General features: G+C 43.3%; 2 protein-coding genes across 2 annotated transcripts; both read left to right on the top strand.

Moving 5' to 3' along the window:
• Positions 1 to 914: 914 nt before the first annotated feature.
• LOC138189217 (uncharacterized) lies at positions 915 to 5,557 on the top strand. The gene is made up of 3 exons (XM_069131350.1): positions 915 to 1,932; positions 3,320 to 3,602; positions 3,721 to 5,557. Exons 1-3 carry the CDS (start codon positions 915 to 917, stop codon positions 5,555 to 5,557), a joined length of 3,138 nt encoding a protein of 1,045 aa, XP_068987451.1.
• Positions 5,558 to 6,160: 603 nt separating this feature from the next.
• LOC138189216 (uncharacterized) lies at positions 6,161 to 7,177 on the top strand. The gene has a single exon (XM_069131349.1). It carries the CDS (start codon positions 6,161 to 6,163, stop codon positions 7,175 to 7,177), a length of 1,017 nt encoding a protein of 338 aa, XP_068987450.1.
• The last annotated feature ends 7,751 nt before the right edge of the window (positions 7,178 to 14,928 follow it).

The raw sequence follows: 14,928 nt of genomic DNA, 5'->3' as shown, positions 1-14,928 counted from the left end.
CTAAAAATATTTTCGACGCACATCTGGTTTTTAGAAAGGTCCTTGGGTTTATTAGGCGCAATTAAAAACATGGAGAAAGCGGGTACGCAACCATTAGGAAAAACCGAATAGCTATCTATTAAAACAGGCTGGGTTTTTCCATGTACAAGGTCATTCATGAACCACTTCGGTAGGAGGCTTCCGACTCATTCCTTCACGTATCAGCATGGGTCACAACCAATCGACATCGCGGATCGTTGCCCTCACTTTTCCTGACGAACAGCGTGAATAACGAATCCGCGTTCTTCATGCAAAGGGCACACCCACACCGAGCTTTCTTCCGTGCTAGCCTAAGGGCGACAGGTAGTAAGAAAAACAACTCTCCCGTCCACTAACATACGAAATTCGACTGTACGAACCTTGCTCTACTATTCATATCTATCTCATCTTCGTGCGACAAGTTGTTATCGACGATTTATATCTACTCAACAGTGTAGTTTAAGTGTTGGAAATATATATTTTATAATTCTGTGAATCACAGTGTTATATAAACTTAATCACCCCTATTATCCTAACGGAAATCAGGGGATCGATCAACTCGTGGTGTCGACTAGTATAATCGTAACGGGAATTTACGACTCCCGTTGACGTCTCTCCTCGCGATTGCGTCTCCCCGCGATTGGTCGAAATTACATGGTCCTTCGAGCCGGATTTCGCGCCATTAAAAAGTGCACTGACGAGTGACTATACAGTGTCACGTGAAATCCACATTCCAACGACTTAGGCAACTAACCAAAGGAGCTGCCCTCGGAAAGGAACTCCTTCCTCGCTCAGCACATACGCGAGCCGACACCGCACTGTAACGAGTAGCTACCGATTCCTAGATCAACGTCCATTTGATTAAGGTAAACTCGTTCCTACCATTGAACTCAAATATGGCTCAAGCTGAACCGATCAGCACGTTGCGGCGTAGACGAAGTGCCTTAGTCAGCCGATTTGCAACCACGAAGCGTCAACTCGAGGAATATGAAGCGTCTGGACGGGTAGACAAATACTACCTAATAGCTTGCCGTAATTCGTTCGACGAAAATTGGCGAAAAATCAGCGCGGTGCAAGAGGAATTAGAAGCGTTAGATGAGGGGGAAATCGCTCGTGCAGATTCTTTATTGCGTGAGCATCATAAGATTGAAGTACAGATCCTGGACCTCTTCGACCGACTACCATCAACAACCCCTTCGCCAACAAAGACCCGCGATCCATGCGTGAAACCTGAGACGACACCAATCACTTTGCCAGAGGTCCGTTTGCCTCAATTCGACGGTGCCCTCGAGAACTGGACTTATTTCTACGACACGTTCTCATCCACAGTGGATCGGAATGAAAACTTAACAAACGTCCAAAAGTTCCAACATCTACGTTCATCTATAACTGGACGGGCCGCACGGAGCATACAATCCTTAGAACTCACAGAGGCCAACTATCCCATCGCGCTCAACACACTGAAGGAGAAATTTAATTGTGCCCTCCGGATCTGTATGCGTCATTGGGAATTACTGCGCAGTTATCCCGAAATAAAAAGGGAAACTCCAGAAGCCATTGAGGACTTGCTGGAAACCGTCAGCGTAAGTTTGAAAGCGCTCGAAAAGTTAGGACAGCCTGTAACATCAGATGTAGTGATTATTGAGTTGCTTGCGTCGAAATTACCTTCGTCCAGCATGCGTAAATTGCAACGCACGTTGCCAAACCAAGACGTGCCTTCCTATCAACATCTGATGGACTTTCTGAAAACACGGGCAAACGGTAATCAGCTCCTTTCTAAATCAAAGGAAACTAAAAGGTCAACCCACAAACAACATCGTCATCGACAAAACATACCGCGTGGCCGAACCTTTGCCACAACCAGCAAGACATTAGTGTGCCCGACCTGCAGCGGACCCCACGTACTCAGACATTGTAAGGTCTTCAAAGCCAAATCGGCTGTAGAACGCTTTCAAATCGTAAAAGGGGCAGCGTTATGTATAAACTGCCTAGGCAGCGGACATTCGCTGACACAGTGTACAGCGAGTTCGTGTCATATCTGCGGGCAACGATACAACACCTACCTACACCGAGAGCAAACGCAGATCATTTCACGTTCGTCGAGTAGTCAGTTATCTAGCGGTCGATCGTCCAGCAATCGGTCGTCCAGCAATCGGTCGTCAAGCAGTCGGTCGTCTAGCGGTCGGTCATCGAGCGGTCGGTAGTCGAGCAGTCGTTCATCGAGCGGTCGGTCGCCAGGCAGTCGTTCATCGCACAAACGATCTTCTAAGCAACAATCCCCACCTGGATCATCGAAGTCGCGTTCGTATCACAAGTCGAGACGGACATGTAGTGTGGTTCCTGGTGTCGGGTGCTTTCCTGAGATATAGAATCATATACAGCGCCCGGGCATCCCCAGAGCCATCGGAGTTGGGATACGCCCAACCAGCGCATATGGTACCGAGTACCTATGTTACCTCGATTAGTTAGGCCTGCAGGGGCTTTCACTCGTCTCAGGTGAAACGGGGCTTTTTCCGAGCCCTACCGTCTTCTCGGGACGGTATCCGGAGCAGGTGGGACGCTGCTCACCCGCCGAAGGCCTTTCGGGGGAACCATGTCCCCCTTAAATCGGCCCTCTTGCCAGCATTTGGCCACAACCACTGCCACCACGAGTCCATACCCATAATTGGCCGAGCCGAGGGCTCGCTACACCCTCAGGGCTAACGCTCGGCCGCCCGTGGTACCATTCTTAGTCAATGGTGGGACTGTTCTTTGTGGATGTACCGCCACGTCTCTGCTGCACGGCTATCCTGCTAACCGTCCTCGACAGACCCAGATGAGACTCACGTAAGCGGGAGTTGAGGAAATGTACCTCGGCGGCTCTCCCGACGGTCTCGCCCTTCGCTTCAGGATCGTGGGTGCGCTACTACCCAAGGCTCCGTGGGGAAGACTTAGTCTTACACCACGGCAACCTTCCTTGCGGTGTACATAGAGGACTCACGTAAGCGGGACGCTTGTCCCGACGGTCCTCCCTGGCTGCGGGAACGTGGGTTTGCCAGCCCCCATAGACTCGCAAAAGCGAATCCTCCCTGCGGGAAGTCGAGACGGACAACCGAATCTTCCCGGAAGCATACATATTCGGCTCCTAAAGACTCGAAAGTTCCTGAGTCAAGCTCCCCACGGACCAAGGGCACCGCCATACACACCTTGTCCAAGTCCCAACCAGAGCAAAACTGACTAGCTAAACAGACTACAGAAAGGTGGACCGTATTGGAAAATACATCTCCAAACGGCATACTACTTCATGATCTACTGGTCACAGCACAGATCGATGTGCTAGACAAAAGGGCCTCACCAATCCGAGCCAGAGCTTTGCTAGATACCGGATCTAGTATGAATTTCATGACTGAGAAATTCGCAAAATCCCTCGGTATGAAACGAAGGAGATGTTCGGTTCCAATCGGCACCCTCGATGACTTGACTACAATTGCCAAGAGCCAGATCACGGCCACCATTGTTTCTGTGGATGGCAAATATGAACGTATAGTAACGTTCTTAATAATCCCAACAATATCGGCAGTCGTTCCAGATCAACCAATCGATAGGTCTGTCATCCAGCTACCCAAAAATCTAAGATTAACCGACCCAGCATTTCATCGACCAGGCCCGATCGACATATTATTAAGTTCGGGACCAACCTTAGCATCCTTTTGCGTCGGGCAGATCAAAATATCCCAAATCCACCGATACGGAGTTGTGTTTGCAAAAGACTCGATTCGGTTGGGTTATCGGGGGGAGCCCGCCAGCTCACGCGGGTATCCACTCCTTTCACGTCACCACCACCGACATACAAGCGGATCTCGCACGTTTTTGGGAAATCGATGAGGGACCACCTACCACGCATTTCTCAGAGGCGGAATTACAATGTGAGGAGCATTTCCGCAACCATGTCCAACGCAACAAGGAAGGGCGATACGTCGTCGCCCTGCCATTCAACGAGAAGCTTCCCACGCTGGGGACGTCAAGGTCCGTTGCCATGAGTAGACTCGCCTCGCTCCATCGCCGATTCCAACGCGACAAGCAATTCGAAGCCGCGTATAGTGCGGCGATCCAAGAGTATCTAGACTTGGGTCACATGACGAAGATCACGCCTGACCTTACCACAACCAACGGTTATTATTTGCCTCATCACGGCGTGATAAAGGAATCGAGTGATACTACGAAACTCCGAGTTGTTTTCGACGAATCAGCAATCAGCACTATCGGAGTCTCCCTCAACGACATTCTACATACAGGACCTAAATTACAGGAAGATCTAATTGAAATTCTATTGAGATTCCGGTCCCATCAATATGTTCTAACGGGTGACATTGAGAAGATGTATCGACAAATCCTCGTACGCCCAGAAGATCGTAAATATCAACTGATTCTATGGCGTAATTCCAACGGGGAGGTCGATACCTATCAACTTAACACCATGACGTTCGGACTATCAGCTGCCCCATACTTGGCCCTCCGATGCCTCAAACAATTAGCAGATGACGAAGGACATCGAATCCTGCGAGCAGCAGCGGTTGTGCAGCGCGATTTCTATGTCGACGACGCCCTCACCGGAGCCGACACAAAGGAAGAATTACTATCGGTAATACACGAACTCACAGACCTTCTCAGATCGGCCGGCTTACACATCCGGGAATGGGCATCCAATGACAAGGACATATTGCGAGGACTATCAGAAAGAGATACCAATAGAAGACTACAATTGGGCGAGTCACAGACGTTGAAAACTTTAGGCATCTATTGGGATTCTCAGGAAAACGCAATCCTTTACTCAGTTGAACCCACAGCGACCATCACTCGTGTCACTAAACGATCAATGAGTTCCGTGACAGCCCGAATTTATGATCCACTTGGTTTGCTCGCGCCAGTGATTGTCAAAGCAAAAATATTGCTTCAACGCGTCTGGGCATTAAAACTTGATTGGGATGAATCCCTACCAGCAGAGTTGCATACTGAATGGGATCGATATCATATCCAACTACCCTTGCTTAATGATATTCGGTTCCCTCGTAAAACCATAATCAAGGCAGCTAATCATATACAGTCACACGGCTTCTGCGACGCCATTGAAAAGGCATACGGAGCATGTGTCTATCTACGCAGTACCAATCCGGAGGGACACACACAAACTCAGATAGTCACTGCTCGATCTAAGGTCGCGCCACTGAAATCGTTGACAATCCCACGACTCGAGTTAAGCGGAGCATTACTCCTCGCCTCACTTATGTCCTTGATAAAGAAGTCCCTTACTATAAATGTTTCTCGCATTGTGTATTGGACGGATTCTACTATAGTGCTTCAGTGGATCAAGTCCTCGCCACACACATTGAAAACCTTTGTGGCGAACCGCGTAGCCGAGATCCAGACGAAAACAAACATCGACGATTGGCGTCATGTGCCCACCAACGACAATCCAGCAGATCTCATCTCCCGCGGGCAGACTCCCAAGGAATTTCTGCGCCCGACCATCTGGAAAAACGGACCCGAATGGCTCAAATAACAAGAGGAAAACTGGCCGATCTCGATCCCCACGCCGCTGGGAGAACTCCCAGAACGAAAGAAGACGATATGCCTAACAACGAGCACCATCGATAATACACTCCTCCATAGATATTCGTCCTGGACAAGACTAATAAGAGTCGTCACTTGGTGTCTTCGATGGAGATATAAACAGAACCGATCCTCCCATCTAACAACAGACGAATTAACCACCGCACACAATAAATTGATAAAGGTAATCCAATCCCGACACTTCGCGGCGGAAATTCGGACACTGCAGAAAGATCGAGGCAAGGACGTTGGAGGAAAACTACAGCCACTAAATCCATTCCTCGACGAAGAGGGGATACTACGCGTCGGAGGACGACTAACCAACTCCGCTATCCCATTCAGGCAAAAGCATCCAATTATTTTGCCGAAATCGACAATAACCGAAATCATTATAAACCAAGAACATCGAAACAACCACCACACAGGGACACAAGCTACACTATACGCCGTGAGACTACGCTATTGGCCGATCGACGGCCGCAGCCAAGTGTGGCGCACTATCAAAAGGTGCGTCCGTTGCTGCAGAGCTAATCCTCCACCAGTAGAGTACTTGATGGGGGATTTACCAGAGGCGCGTATTACCGAATCGCGCCCGTTTACGAACGTCGAAATCGACTACAGCGGTCCGCTCTATATCAAAGAGAGAAGGAATCGCAACCGCAGTAAAGTCAAGGTATACGCTGCCATATTCGTCTGTCTGGCAACAAAAGCTGTCCACATCGAGTTAGTCAGCGATCTAACTACCGACGCATTCCTGGCCGCTCTACGCCGATTCATCTCCCGACGAGGATACTGCGCAACCATCCTAACCGACAATGGCACCAATTTCGTCGGAGCTAATCGGGAATTGCAAGAACTCCGAATCCTACTGCAGTCCGACGACCTCAAGGAAAAGGTGCAGAATTTTCTCGCCGACCGACAGATACAATGGCGTTTCAACCCCCCAAACTCACCACATTTTGGTGGTTTATGGGAAGCCGCCGTGAAATCGTTCAAACGTCATCTCATCCGCGTCGTCGGCACGGAGCTCTTGACCTTTGAGCACCTTAACACCCTTGTGATTGAGATTGAAGCAATTCTCAATTCACGCCCACTGACTCCCATCTCATCCGATCCGAAAGATCCCCCTGTCCTCACTCCCGGTCACTTTCTAATCGGTGATACATTAACGAGTTTACGGGAGCGTGATTTCAGGACAGTTCCATCAGGCCGGTTATCAAGTTGGCAGCGCATGCACCAGATCAAGCAGTACTTCTGGAGCAGATGGAATCGAGAGTACCTCAACGAGCTGACCCGCCGCAACAAATGGGACAAGGGAAAACATGACATCCGTGAAGGCACCGTAGTAATCCTCAGGGAGGATAACGTCCCATCTATGCAGTGGCCTTTGGGCCGCGTAATCAAGGTCCATCCAGGAGTCGACGGAATCATACGGACCGCTACCGTGCAGACGGCAACGAGTATCCTGGACCGTGGTGTCAAAAGATTGGTCCCCTTACCCATTCAACCAGAAACAGATGAATCCGAACACCCACCCGGAGCGAAGGAAATGGATAAACGACGCACCTGACTCCACAGCCAGAATTTGATCGGTGCCCTCTCAACGGGGGGAGGATGTTACGTCGCCTAAAACATCGGCGCTGCAGCTCTCGCGACCGTGCAGCCGACGGCCTGCGTAACGTCATTTCGACCCTCAATAAACCTAAGGACCCACCATAACTTGTCTGTTTCTTTGTATTGTGTCAACATGGGTCTTCAGGCGATCCGTTGTCTTGAAAGATTTCTTAAGGCTAAAAATATTTTCCACGCACATCTGGTTTTTAGAGAGGTCCTTGAGTTTATTAGGCGCAATTAAAAACACGGAGAAAGCGGGTACGCACCCATTAGGAAAAACCGAATAGCTATCTATTAAAACAGGCTGGGTTTTCCCATGTACAAGGTCATTCATGAACCACGTCGGTTGGAGGCTTCCGACTCATTCCTTCACGTATCAGCATGGGTCACAACCAATCGTCATCGCGGATCGTTGCCCTCACTTTTCCTGACGAACAGCGTGAATAACGAATCCGCGTTCTTCATGCAAAGGGCACACCCACACCGAGCTTTCTTCCGTGCTAGCCTAAGGGCGACAGGTAGTAAGAAAAACAACGTCGAAGTCTAGCATCTAACTCTCCCGTCCACTAACATACGAAATTCGACTGTACGAACCTTGCACTACTATTCATATCTATCTCATCTTCGTGCGACAAGTTGTTATCGACGATTTATATCTACTCAACAGTGTAGTTTAAGTGTTGGAAATATATATTTTATAATTCTGTGAATCACAGTGTTATATTAACTTAATCACCCCTATTATCCTAACGGAAATCAGGGGATCGATAAACTCGTGGTGTCGATTAGTATAATCGTAACGGGAATTTACGACTCCCGTTGACGTCTCTCCTCGTGATTGCACCTCCCCGCGATTGGTCCAAATTACAACATACAAAATTAAATTTAATGTTCAGCTGGACAAATTGTACAGTGCAAAATAAAAAAAACGAGAATAAAGAAAGGAAAATAAAATAAAAAAAAAGAATAAAAGAACAAAAATAAAACAAAATAAAATAGAAAAAAAGTTAAATTTAAGATATCTTTTAAACTAATCATTTTTCAAGTCAAGTACTTGTATACCCATCTATAGAGAATTAAAAACTGCATCGAATCGCGTCTAAAAAATGCATCGTACCATTTACATCTGAAAATCATGGAATTGAACTAATCCGTGAGATTGTGATGTTTTTATTTTTGGCAATAAAATAAAAAATACAAAATGAAATAAATAAAATGCAGCAATCGAACAATACCCTAATGTGTAATTACAGCTTAACATGTACAGCTTTTCTCTGTATCTTATTATTACATTCAATTGCATAATGACACATGATTAAGAGAATTAGTTTCTTCCCTGTAGTGAATTCTCTAACAAAAATTATTTTTAAAAAAATTTGTTTAATCTTTATGTTTTATTTTTTACTTTTTTAGTCTTTATAGTTGTCGTCACAGTTGCCACATAAAAAAGTATTTTTTCAAATTTCACCTCGGATAAACCAACAATTATCTCCAATAGAAAACTGTCAAGTTTTTGAAATGAGCAAACGTTTCAAATTTCTGCTTTTTGCAGCTGTACGATAAATGAACGTTATTTAACTTCAATAGTATTGCGCAGGCAAACAGAAAAAGAAGCTAAATAAGAACCGTCAAAAATATGACAACGAATTGCTATCTTCATCGACCGCGATAAATTTTAATGCTGCGCGTTTTCTTTACAGACAATGAAAAATGATTCTCAATTATTGGTGACTGACAGAAAAAACAATTTTTCTCTGAGAAGCTGTTGCAATGGCGCTAATTTATGTGCTTTTATAATTATTCAATGGACGTCGAGTGGCAATTCAATCTTCATTAGTATGTCGATAATTCTTGATAAAAATGGTTATGAGATGAAGTAATATCTCTTCGAGAATTAATCACGGTAAATTAACGATTAATGACAATTACACGACTGTATCTACCGTACGAGTAAAATCTAGCGATGTTCTGTCGTTTCTCAAGTGATACAAATGTACATCAATGTAATATAAATGATAAATATTTTCTCGAAATATCGGGACAAAAATATAGGACAGAAAAGACAACCTCATGGAACTAGCGAGAATGTGAGACAATTGAGAGATAGAGGTAAGATCAAACGAACCGCCTTTTATGGTAGCCCAGTAACGTACGTAGCGGAAAAATTACCGGTGGATTTTAACTCTTACGTCGGGCGACCCTCTAGCTAGACCAGGCCGCGTGCCAGACGAATCCAGATGTCCGCTCACCCGTACTGCGTACCCTCAATAGTCTTAAGGACCCGTCATAAATCCCACGAATTTGCTAGCTAAGGTCCTTCAGACCGAACCAATGTCCTTTTTTTTATCGCTTCTTAACGACTATTGTCTACTACGGCTTGACAAGGGAAAGTTGATTTTTCTCACGTATGAGGCCTCCCACTTGCGACTTTATCTCGAGGGCGGTTAGCATCCTTCCTCACCCACCACCATAGCAAATAACCAATTAACACCGAAGCCTATTTCCCTCACTCTCTTAGCCAAAATCGTCACCGACAAATCCGATAGTCCCGTGCGCTAGACACATCCATCCTTAGCTATCCTCCGCCACAGCATCATCACCGAACTTCACTGATCTTCCATCTTTCATGCAGTCAACACCCTTTGACCGGGTTTACACCCGTAGATCAGGCACTTACTTATCTTATACATACGCACCAGCGCAACTATCTTCTTTACAAAGTTGCTGGAATAAACTGCGATTTATAACTAATTATATCACTGTCATATTCAATTAAACCACCTATATTATCCTAATCGAAATAGGGGATCGATCATTTCGTGGCGTCGATTATCTAATCGTAACGGCAATTTACGACTCCCGTTGGCGTGCTTCCTCGCGATCGCGTCTCTCCGCGAGTGATCGAACACGATCAGAAGTGCGGAATCAGTCGAGGCAAACAATTAGTGATTATAGAAGACGTTTCAGTTGTGGCAGTGCGGATCATTTAAATGCTAAGTGTCCGGGGAAAGAAAAAGGTGCTAAGTGCTTTAAATGCTTATTTTTGGCTGCAATACTCAGCATTAATCTAATTGCGTTAAACCGAGCAACGGGACTAAAGGTTTTCTTATAATCTATGCCTTCTTTCTGTGAACACCCTTTTATTAAAAGTCGCGTTTTCTATCGTTCCGAGTTGTCCGAATTTATCTTTACCTTCCTTAAGGTTGGTTGGTTAAAACCAACCTATTACTAACTACCTTCTGATCTTTTGGTTTTCCTACAAGAATCCACGTCTTATTTTCATGGTGCGATTTCATTTCATCATTCATAGCCGTTTTCCATAACTCGTTCTTTTCGGATCTCATCGCTTCGTTAAAATCCACCGCTACGTACGTTACTGGGCTACCATGAACGGGACTAAAGGTTTTCTTATAATCTATGCCTTCTTTCTGTGAACACCCTTTTATTAAAAGTCGCGTTTTCTATCGTTCCGAGTTGTCCGAATTTATCTTTACCTTCCTTAAGGTTGGTTGGTTAAAACCAACCTATTACTAACTACCTTCTGATCTTTTGGTTTTCCAACAAGAATCCACGTCTTATTTTCATGGTGCGATTTCATTTCATCATTCATAGCCGTTTTCCATAACTCGTTCTTTTCGGATCTCATCGCTTCGTTAAAATCCACCGCTACGTACGTTACTGGGCTACCATGAAAGTCGGTTCGTTTGATCTTACCTCTATCTCTCAATTGTCTCACATTCTCGCTAGTTCCATGATGTTGTTTTTTTCCCTATATTTTTGTCCCCATATTTCGAGAAAATATTTATCATTTATATTACATTGATGTACATTTGCATCATTGGGAAACGACAGAATATCGCTAGATTTTACTCGTACAGTAGGTACAGTCGTGTAATTATCATTAATCATTAATTTTCCGTGAGTAATCCACGAAGAGATATTACTTCATCTCATAACCATTTTTAGCAAGAATTATCGACACACTAATGAAGATTGAATTGCCACTCGGCGTCCATTGAATATTTATAAAATCACATAAATTAGCGCAATTACAATAGCTTCTCAGAGAAAAATTGTTCTTTCTGTTAATCACCAATAATAGAGAAACATTTCTCATTGTCTGTAAAGAAAACGCGGTGCATTAAAATTTATCACGGTCGATAAGGATAGCAATACGTTGTCATATTTTTGACGGTTTTCATTTAGCTTAAATAACGTTCATTTATCGTACAGCTGTAAAAAGCAGAAATTTGAAACGCTTGCACAATTCAAAAACTTGACAATTTTCTATTGGAAATAATTGTTGGTTTATAAGAGGTGAAATTTGAAAAAATACTTTTTTATGTGGCAACTGTGACGACAACTATAAAGACTAAAAAAGTAAAAAATAAAATATACGGATTAAACAATTTTTTTTTAAATAATTTTTATTAGAAAATTCACTACAGGGAAGAAACTAAATCTCTTAATTAGGTATCATTATGCAATTGAATGTAATAATAAGATACAGGGAAAGGCTGTACATGTTAAGCTGTAATTACACAATAGGGTATTGTTCGATTTCTGCACTTTATTTATTTCATTTTGTATTTTTAATTTTATTGCCAAAAATAAAAACATCAAAAGCTCGCGGATTAGTTCAATTCCAAGATTTTCAGATTTAAATAGTACGATGCATTTTTAAACGCGATTCGATGCAGTTTTTATTTATCTACAGAAGAGTATACAAGTACTTGATTTGAAAAATGATTACTGCAAAGTATATCATAAATTTAACTTATTTTTTATTCTATTTTGCTTTATTTTTGTTTTTTATTCTTTTTTTTATTTTATTTTCCTTTCTTTATTCTTTTTTTTTTATTTTGCACTTTACAATTTGTCCATCTGAACATTGAATTTAATATTGTATGTGTTGTGTGAATGGGAAGGAAGGATAAGAGAGAGTTAACAAGTTTTTAATCTTTCAGTAGTTTTTATTCACTAAGAGTCCTGACTAAGAATATACAATGCAGTACAAATATATACAGAAATATACAAATATCCACATAAAACTGTACATACAATCATACATACAAAACCATACATACAAAACCATACATACAAAACCATACATACAAAACTATACATACAAAACTATACATACAAAACTATTCATACAAAACTATACATACATTGATTATTATACATAGGAAAAATAGAGTGACAAGAGTATCGATTATTGGGGATCGAGGTATCCCAACTCCAGCCAGTATGCTGCCATATCTCTTGCGGTTTCTCCCGGCTCTCGGTCCAGCAGCAACCTTGCAGTTATTGCTTCTCCCGGAGAAGGATCGATGTTGACTAGGCTCCCTGTCCGTCGCAACATGGTGAATTGGGCCACTCGATGTCTCTTCGCTTGGATCGGTTGTTCTCGTACACCTGGCAGGACGATTTTTCTAGCCCACGGTGCCATTTTTGCCAAATTCCGTGGCAGCAGCCGTATTGAACTGAGACATTGCTCGCTTTCTAACCCCCAATCGATTAGAAACACGATGTAGCCAGTCATGGTCCGTTGTAAAAGGATGGCTCTTTCCCAAGCGCTAGCTTCCTTAAAATCTACTAGCACGGCGACTAGCATGCCTGCTCTTAAAATTTTCGCCTTCGGCAAGTACTGCATGGGATGTTCCATCATCTCCAAATTGAGTGTTTTGGTTATCTTCGGACATCCAACCAAACGAACCCACATGGTGGTAAGTGATTCGACTCGAACTACCCGGACAGGAACTCCTTCTCGGAACCGATCGTTTGTGCGTTGTAAAATCTCCATGTTTTACAAATCTTCGAAAAAATTTCGAATTTTAATGTTCGACTATACTGAGCTGCCTAGTTGACGTGTCTAGCACGGATGATGCTCTGGCTCCGCCGGGAATCGGACCCCCTTTATATACCTGCAGCGCCGACCCTGAAGACTTACTCGGTCACCGCTTGAACTAAACGCACTTTTTCGTTTGTCTTGTTTCACACTTTTCTTGTCCTCGCAATATTTTATAACAATGTTGACAGTATATACAGGCAGAATATATAGTATATTTTTGATACACAAGTGTCAGATATCAATTATTGTTTTCCGTTAAAATAAATATACCATAATTAGATGCTCTTTTTAACATTCCGATCCGCATTCTTACAATATTTTAGAATTTTTAACCTGAAAATGTCGCAGGAAAATAGAAAACGAACAATTTGAAAAGCACTAGCATCTTGAATGTGAAAATTATGACGTGGGTGTATGCGCTTTGCCCTGCTTTAAAATATATAACACTCAATTGTATTATTCATTATTAAGGTAAGTTATTAAAGTTCAAGTGTATGCATCATACCCTTAAGAAACGGTAAACCGATTCTTTGCAAGTTTTCTTCAAAGAGATACGCGATACGACTTGTTGGATTGAAGGGTTTCTTTTCTTCTTTCGTTTCTCCTCCTTTTTTTCTATTTGCTCCTTTGTTTCTCTTTGGTCGTCACTAGTTTTCGTTTTAGTGGCGAAGAGAAATAGTTGGAACGAATTTGATTTGCGGAGTTTAAACTCGGCTCTTCGCTGATATCCGATTCGTAGTTTGGTGATTGACAATTATTGGAGTGGTGAACAACGCGTTGTATTTCATGTATTTTATGGAAGACTGCTTTTTAAATTCAATATATACGAAATTCCCATAACCCCTCGTATCGAATAGATGGAATTTTATATATAGTTTAATTTTCTTACTTGTATAAATACGAAAGTTTTTATTTTGGTACTTTATCTTCTCTGGATTATGAATTAGTCCGAAACTCTTTCCGACAACTTCCTCTCGCGAAATAAAAAATCCTTGCTATAGAAAATCGTAGAAAATAAATTTTCTATATTAATCCTCCTTCGTTATCAATTAAAATTTCGTTATTGATTAAAAATTATTATTTTATTAAATTCCTTAAAAAATCGGTGTTACTTCGGGCGTCCCTCTACCTAGACCAAGCCATAAACCGCGGGCCAGACGGAAACCAAATGTCCACTCGTCCTTACAGCGTACCCTCGATATTCTCAAGCACCCTCCATAAATCCAATGAATTTCCTAGTCTAGGTCCTTCAGACCGAACAAATATCCTATATCTAAATCGCCTTCTAAAGAGTATTGTCTACTACGGCTTGACACGGGAAAGTTGATTTTTCTCACGTATGAGGCCTCCCACTTGCGACTTTATCTCGAGGGCGGTTAGCATCCTTCCTCACCCACCACCATAGCAAATAACCAATTAACAACGAAGCCTATTTCCCTCACTCTCTTAGCCGAAATCGTCACCGACAAATCCGATGGTCCCGTGCGCTAGACACATCCATCCTTAGCTATCCTCCGCCACAGCATCATCACCGAACTTCACTGATCTTCCATCTTTCATGCAGTCAACACCCTTTGACCGGGTTTACACCCGTAGATCAGGCACTTACTTATCTTATACATACGCACCAGCGCAACTATCTTCTTTACAAAGTTGCTGGAATAAACTGCGATTTATAACTAATTATATCAGTGTCATATTCAATTAAACCACCTATATTATCCTAATCGAAATAGGGGATCGATTATTTCGTGGCGTCGATTATCTAATCGTAACGGCAATTTACGACTCCCGTTGGCGTGCTTCCTCGCGATCGCGTCTCTCCGCGAGTGATCGAACACGATCAGAAGTGC

The sequence above is a fragment of the Bombus flavifrons genome, unplaced genomic scaffold, assembly GCF_040668555.2.
Source record: "Bombus flavifrons isolate JBK064 unplaced genomic scaffold, iyBomFlav1_principal scaffold0019, whole genome shotgun sequence".
Classification (NCBI taxonomy): Eukaryota; Metazoa; Arthropoda; class Insecta; order Hymenoptera; family Apidae; genus Bombus; species Bombus flavifrons.
The sequence above is the reverse complement of the archived record's forward strand: the minus strand, read 5'-3'. Positions and strand labels throughout refer to the sequence as shown.

What these genes read in the sequence shown, in the direction of transcription:
- LOC138189217 (XM_069131350.1), top strand. Translation starts at nt 915, where the DNA reads ATGGCTCAAGCTGAACCGATCAGCACGTTGCGGCGTAGACGAAGTGCC. An exon ending in ACCCCACGTACTCAGACATT is followed by an intron (nt 1,933 to 3,319) that starts GTAAGGTCTTCA and finishes TACTGGTCACAG; the next exon opens with CACAGATCGATGTGCTAGAC. An exon ending in CCAGATCAACCAATCGATAG is followed by an intron (nt 3,603 to 3,720) that starts GTCTGTCATCCA and finishes TGCGTCGGGCAG; the next exon opens with ATCAAAATATCCCAAATCCA.
- LOC138189216 (XM_069131349.1), top strand. Translation starts at nt 6,161, where the DNA reads ATGGGGGATTTACCAGAGGCGCGTATTACCGAATCGCGCCCGTTTACG.